The sequence below is a fragment of the Urocitellus parryii genome, chromosome 6 (genome assembly GCF_045843805.1).
Source record: "Urocitellus parryii isolate mUroPar1 chromosome 6, mUroPar1.hap1, whole genome shotgun sequence".
Taxonomy (NCBI): domain Eukaryota; kingdom Metazoa; phylum Chordata; class Mammalia; order Rodentia; family Sciuridae; genus Urocitellus; species Urocitellus parryii.
The window spans coordinates 174460210-174467397 of record NC_135536.1 but is presented as its reverse complement, the minus strand read 5'-3'; the positions used below and the strand labels follow the sequence as shown (position 1 = coordinate 174467397).

General features: G+C 47.6%; 1 protein-coding gene across 2 annotated transcripts; it reads left to right on the top strand.

Annotated features, from left to right (window-relative positions):
- On the top strand, positions 1-6696 carry Pdrg1 (p53 and DNA damage regulated 1). 2 transcript variants are annotated; one of them, XM_026402076.2, is made up of 5 exons: positions 1-188; positions 1646-1721; positions 2755-2826; positions 5030-5110; positions 5852-6696. In XM_026402076.2, exons 1-5 carry the CDS (start codon positions 102-104, stop codon positions 5932-5934), a joined length of 399 nt encoding a protein of 132 aa, XP_026257861.1. In that variant the 5' UTR covers positions 1-101; the 3' UTR covers positions 5935-6696. The 2 variants fall into 2 exon arrangements, with proteins under 2 accessions (XP_026257861.1, XP_026257860.1); XM_026402075.2 differs by having other exon boundaries at positions 2752-2826.
- Positions 6697-7188: the final 492 nt, after the last annotated feature.

Sequence of the window (7188 nt, the reverse complement as noted above, 5' to 3'; positions counted from 1 at the left end):
CCCTCTCCACCGGCGCTTGCGCGGACGGGGCCTCGGTGCGGCTTGAGTGGATCTTGGGCCTGATCGGATCCGTGACCGATCCGTGACCGCAGTCAGGAGCCATGCTGTCACCGGAGGCGGAGCGGATCCTGAAGTACCTGGTGGATGTGGAGGAACTCGCCGAGGAGGTGCTGGCGGATAAGCAGCAGGTGGGAGGCCATCCGCGGCCCTGGGCCCAGCGGCGAGGCCGTGCGGAAGTGCGCGGGGGGCAGTGAGTTGGCCTGGGCTGTGCTGTGGCCCAGCGGCTGCGCCGACGTGGGTCCGTCGCTCGGCCTGGGCCCCTTTTTCGGCGGGCGTTGGTTAAGAGGGCATTCCCGTTCTTGCCCCTCTCTGGCCGCCGCGGGCTCCCCAGCATCCCTTTCAAAACGCAGTTCTGAACCCCTTGGTGGATCTCGGTGCTGCACCCGATCAGTGCTCTGAGAGGACAAGAGGAACACGGAAGAGGTCCGAGGGGCCTTGTGATTCGGCGCGAGGGGAAACGTTAGGGTCTGGTAGACCCGCACAGGGAAGTTTGGGTGGGTCTGGTTCATAATTTTAATGCTTGAAGGTAGTTCATAGGTTGAGGGGCGGGTAGGTTTTTAAAGGATCCCTGTGACTGTTGCATGCAGTGCACAATGTAGTGGGGGCGGAGACAAGGGTGGAGGCAGGGAGACCTGCAAGGGGCCGTCGTCCTAGCCCAGACTCGAGATGGATCTAGGGATCAGGTGGTGGTGGTGATGTTAAAAAGTGAATTGATCAGAAACATTTTGGAGACGGACTCAGTAGGCTGTGATAATGTCTAGATAAAGGAGTGACTGAGCCATCGGAATCAAGTATGATTCCTGAATTCCTCACATCTCCAGTGAGAACACACGAGAGGGGGTCAGGTATTCACTGAGAAGAAGAGGGGCTTGGGAAGAGCCTGTCAAATTACTGTTTAAAGGTCTGCCAAATGAGAATCAAAATAGCAGTTAAAGTTTATCATACACTGTGTGTTAGGTACTGTGTTAGCTTATTCAGTTTCTTGTTCAGGAACCTACAAGGGTAGGTTCTGTTCATAGCTCCATTTGGTGGGGTGGTGCACCAGGGATTGAACTTTGGGGCACTCAATCACTGAGCCCCATCCCCAGCCCTATTTTGTATTTTATTTAGAGACAGGGTCTCACTGAGTTGCTTAGCTCCTCGCTTTTGCTGAGGCTGGCTTTGAACTGGAGATCCTCCTGTCTTAGTCTCAGGTGCTGCTGGGATTACAGGCTTGTGCCATGGTGCCCAGCTCTTTTATTATTGGGTTTCTTATAATACTAGATCAGAATTAACAAGAAGAGTTTTTCCGAAAACAGAGCTTCTTGGGTCTTCTTAATTACAATGTCTAGAGAAAAGGTTTCCACTCCATGGTAATTCTGATATACCCACAAGTTTGAGTGGATAATATAAAATCACCCACTTAGTCAGTGAATGTTTTCTTAGCACCTTCTGTGGGGGCTAGATACCTGCACAAGGCCTCATCTTTAAAGACCTGGAAGTTGAATCCAGTTTAGGCAGGATGTTATTTTTGCAGCCTCTCATGTGTTGAGAAGAGACAGGTTGGGGCAAGAGACCGCTAAGTTTCAGTCTGCTCCTGTTTCAGATTGTGGACCTGGACACCAAAAGGAATCAGAACCGAGAGGGCCTAAGGGCCCTACAAAAGGATCTCAGCCTCTCTGGTAAGTTGAGACTTCCTTACCTGGAGGACTATTCAGTCTTTGAAGTCATTCACCTTGTCCTTGTTAGATATCAGGCAGGAGGCCACAAATGTGTGTGATTCAGTCTCATGGGAAATTAAAACAGTCTGTGGAGGTGAAGGAGCAAATGTCACTGTTCGATAGGCCATTATTAGCTCTTGTCTCGATGATGATGGTAGACATTGAGACAGGGGATATATATAAAAATGACAGTTCAGGCCCTTGTGCTGTACAACAACACCCAATCTTGTCTTTAGCTTTTGCAGAATTTCCAGTTATATATCTTATGTTGTACAGTATAAGATTGGATGTGGGTAGGTATTGAGACTATCCAGGAGGAAGGGAGGGGGTAGTGTTCTTTGGATAAGGCCAGGTGGCAGAGAAAGTAAGAGGGGCAAGGTGTGAGATAAACTTGGAGATGGGCAGCAGTCAGGTCAAAATGAAAGGCCTTGGGGCCAAGGGAGACATTTGCATTTTGTTTAAAGTTTAGTAGCATGTACAAACCCTTCCAGTTGCTTTCTATCTCACCAGAGTACCAGAGTTGTCCTACAAGACTCCATGTAACCCAGCCCCCATAAACATTCCCCCCACCCCCACACATTGACTCACACTGTCTCTTTGTTGTTCCTAACACCAAGCACACTATACAGATCTTTGCTGTTCCTGTTTCCTCTGCCTGACTCCCTCTTCCCCAGATGTCTGCCAGGCTTACACCCTCACTTTCTTCAGTTTTTTGTCAGATATCACATCATCAGTGAGGCCTGTACCACCTGGTATGAGTAATGCATCCTCTCCCTAGTATTCCTCTTAACTGGCTTTCTTTTCCACCAGCTCTCATCAGGCTCTAACAAATCATATCTTCCTTTATTCCCTGCCATCTACTATAACACGAGCTCCATGACGGCAGGAGCCCTGTCTTCTTTTGCTGTGTTCTCAGCATCTGAAACAATCCAGCAGATAATAGGTGCTAAAAAGAAATACTTGTTGAAAAAATGACTGTTTTCTATTTCAGAAGATGTGATAGTTTGCTTTGGGAGCATGTTTATCAAGATGTCTCACCCTCAGACGAAGGAAATGATTGAGAAAGGTAAGTCCTCCAGAGGATAGGTCAGGGATGTGGTTGCCTTTCACATCAGCTTAGCTTTAACCCAGGCAGTGTGATGGAAGGCAGCTCTGCTACAGGGTTCAGACTGATGTGTGTTTTCATTCCTGCTCTGTCACTATGGGCTATTTCCTCATCTGTAAAAGGGGCACACATCCAAATAGCACAGTTAAAAAGTTGAGATGAAATAGCATATGTATAGCATAGTGCTTGTTTATAAGCTGGGTTACAAATAACAGAAGACCAACAAATTGAGGCTTAAGGAACTGTGATTCTATTTTTCCCATGTAAGAAGTTGCCCAGAAGACTGCCACAACTGCCCAGCAGTGGCACTTTAGTATATTCTCATGTCACCGTTATGGGCCTCATGTCCCATAATGTGCCAGACTGAAGGAAAGGCAGATGACCCTCTACATATGGCCTTGCATTCTGTTTGGAAGTAAGGCCATCCTCCCCAGGGACTTCCTGGCAATACCTCATTGGCCGAGGCCATCCATAGCTAAGTCACAAGCCTACTCATAGTTGCAAGTGAGCTTTGTTTTTACGTCCCCTGCAGTAGAGACTGGTTGAAAACAGAGGTTTGGGGAGAACAAACCTCCCACAGCCTGGGCACCTAACGTGTTGTTTCCAAAACCATGAAAATTCTGAAAGCTCTGGAGAAACATCATAGAAGCCAAAAGGCTTTGTAAACATGGGTTCTTGACTGGGAAAACATTACACATATTTTCTCCTTCTTATCTTTGAAAACATATGGACCAACAGGACCAGCAAGGTTGCCTCGGATCCTGAAGACAGAGTGTCTTCTTTTTTTTTTTTAAAGAAATTTTTTTTTAAATAGTTTTTTTTTTTTTAATATTTATTTTTTAGTTCTCGGCGGACACAACATCTTTGTTGGTATGTGGTGCTGAGGATCGAACCCGGGTCGCACGCATGCCAGGCGGGCGTGCTACCGCTTGAGCCACATCCCCAGCCCCCAGAGTGTCTTCTTTATACCCTTTGAAACCAAAATTCTCAGGAAACTAGATCAAGCCTATAAGAGTTTCCAACTTTTGTTTGAAAAACACAGTCACAGTGCGGTTGGATAAAGAGTTCCTGTGCTTGGTGGTGGGCCGGAAGCTGCTCAGGCTGAGCTTTCAGCAGGGCCACTTCTCTGGGTTTAGGATCTAATTCTGGGCTCTATTGGCCCACAGATGTGGTCTAGTCAGTGTACCTAGAGGGATTCTAGGACATATCATTGTTCTCAGGGATATACGCTGATTAGACAGACTCAGGAGACCACTATTTCCTATTCACAATGAGAAATAGAACTATTGAACCAGACGCAGCGGTGCTGGCTTGTAATTGCAGTGACTTGGGAAGCTGAGGCAAAAGGGTCTGAAGTTCAAGATTGGCTCAACAACTTGGTGATACCTTGTCTCAAAATTTTAAAAAAAGGCTGGGGATGAAGCTCCGTGGTCAGTTACCTCTGGGTTCTATCCCTAATACTGGGGGTAGGGGAAAGAAGAAAGAGGATCGTTGTCTAGACCCTGAAGCTTGGCTTCCAGGGCTTCTCCTCAGCCAAAAGATCGAAAGTCTGAGGGAAGACAGATTAGCCTGAAAGTTACCCATAGCAGGTGGGATTTCATAATATTTGATAGATGGTTAAAATTTGAGAGCTGCTTCTGTCGTGTACAACTTCTTAGGTTCATGTCACCTAAGAAGTGAGTTAGGATCACTTTTTCTGTTCTCAAAGTTAATTATATTAAGCTGAGGCATTAGAGTTGCCCATTGATTGTTCAGGTCACACATTTTCTAAGAACCCCTAACCTTGATGGAATCGGTTTTGTAAAATTCGTCAGTCATCTATTTTCCAGCCATCAAGGTTGGCTAGATCCCTCATTTTGTTTCTCACATTTAAATCTTCCCTTGCTCAGGGAAATCTTTCCTTGCTCAGCCTGCAGTGCTGAGGTGGCTTAGCCATCCACTGGCCACCTCAGTGTTCTTTGTATAATGAAAAAAAGAAGAGTAAACCAGGAGTCGGGGAACTGGATGCCCAAGCCTCATCTTGGGCAGGTCATGTTCCTCTTGCCTTTAGCCCTTCCTCAGTTGATTTCTGGGGTCCCTTTTTCTTTCCCAAATTCTCCCATCTTGAGGGGGGGTTAGGGGGAGGCTGGGTTTCTCTCTCTGTAATACAGCCTCATTTTTTCAGATCAGGACCGCCTGGATAAAGAAATAGAAAAACTCCGGAAACAACTTAAAGTGAAGGTCAACCGCCTCTTTGAGGCCCAAGGTATTGCCCTGGGGGACCTGGAACCAGGAGGGGAGGGAACCATCAGTCACACTTGGAAGGACAGGATGGGAAGCCCCTCATAGATGGACAGTGATGGGAGCTTCATGTGCTGAAGTAGTGGTTGTAGCCACCCAGAGATAAAATGGATAGGGAGGTTTGTGGGTCTTTTAACTCCTGTCATAGCTTCTTTTCCAGGCACCAGAAACTGCCTGGGGTGGTGTCATATCATATGCCAGCACTTGATGTAGGGACCATGATAATTCTGACCGAGATAACTCAGGTGGTAGGCTGGGGCTGGGGGTCAGTGGTAGAGTGCTTACCTGGCACATGTGACACTGGATTCGATCCTCAGCACCACATAAAAATAAGTAAACAAAATAAAGGCCTGTTGATGTACAACTAAACAAATCAATTAATTAATTAATTATTATTATTTTTTTAAAGCTCAGGTGGTGAAGGTCAGAACTAAAATCCTAGGTAAACCTAAGCATTTCTGTGATGGGGTCTGGCATAAATCTGTAGTTCTGTAGGCAGCAGCTGTGACTTTGCAGGTTCTTGGGGCCCTGGAGCTGTGTTGCTGTGCATCGTCTAGTGCGCTGCAGAACCGGAGGCCCATCCTGTCAGACAGGCTGTTTGGCAGCATTAATGCAGAGTTAGCCGCTTTCCTGGGCCTGACTCCAGAGCCAGCAGTAGGTTGGGCAGCAGGAAGCACAACTTGCTCATGAATTCTTCTTCCCCCAGGCAAACCGGAGCTGAAGGGTTTTAATCTGAATCCTCTCAACCAGGATGAGCTTAAAGCTCTCAAGGTCATCTTGAAAGGATAAGACTCAAGTACCAGGATGGGGGACCTACGGACCAGCATCAGACCCTCCAACCTTGAAACCTGCAAGGACAGGATCAGCCCTGTAAGGGCACGGGTGTCAGAAATATGGCTGTGGCTCCTCTATGAAGCCTCTGTCTGCAGCACTTGGCTGCTGTGGGATCCCTCAGCTTGTCCCTCTCTACTGTCTGACCACTGAGGCTCGGTGGACACAAGACCTATTGACAGGCCCTTCTGCTACCAGTAGGTGTGTGGGGGTGTTGAATGACTGCAGCAGGCACTTCTCAACAATGGCCTGCTGTCCAGATGGGCCCTGGTAGGGAGAAGGGAGAGGTGGAGCGCAAGCTCCTGCCAGCATTCCTCTAGAGGGGGGAGGCCTTTTCAGGCAGCATGTGTAACAATGGAAGGAAAGCAGGAGGCTGGGCTGGCAGGTGGCTTCTGAATGAAGCTCGGACTCTGTTCATCACCGCCATCCATGAGGCAGACCCACGTTTCCCCCACCTCCAGTTTTGTCCTTCCTGCTGGCTTTCTGGAGCAGGTGCTGCTTATCAAGCCCCACAGCTGCTCTTAGTGGGGCCTTGCAGAACGCATTAGGGAGGGCTTCCCTCCTAGCTCATGTTCATATCTAGTGCCTCTGAAAGCTTTTTAAAGGCAGTGGTGCTGCTCAGTCTTGGCTTCTTCCTGGCCTGAGATGCTAGGATAGCTGTGCTGTGAGGACAGAATTGTCCTTTGTGTTTATTGAAGGATCAATAAATGTTAGCTACACAAACAAGTAGTTTCTATTTGTCACTTCATTCAGTCCTTCACTGAGGACATAGCATTCCTTTTAAAATATAATTTATGAAGGGAGGAGGCCCTTCCCTTAAAATGATACCAGGCTCAAACAGGTAACAAGTAACAAATGAGGTGTTGCACCTCACATGGTCCTCTCGCTCCACTTGGCCCCAAATGATGGAAGAACATGGGCCAGTATGGCCAGATCGTAAGACTTCCAAGAGGAGCTAGAAATCAGGTGGTTAGGTTGAATCTCCTGTCTTTTAAATATTGCTGACCAAATGTTTAGAAACTTGAGTTTCAGTCAGGTAAAACACCTTATGGAAGCCAAATCTGACCCAGACCTGCAATTCGCATCTCTGTGTAGAAATCCCTGTTTTCCTTGTAATAGCCCTGAGAAGTAGGAGGTGGAGTCGAACAAGCTCCAGGTCTGTCCACAGGGGACTAGTCAGAGGAGTGAGTAGCTCTAGAATGGACAGCAGCA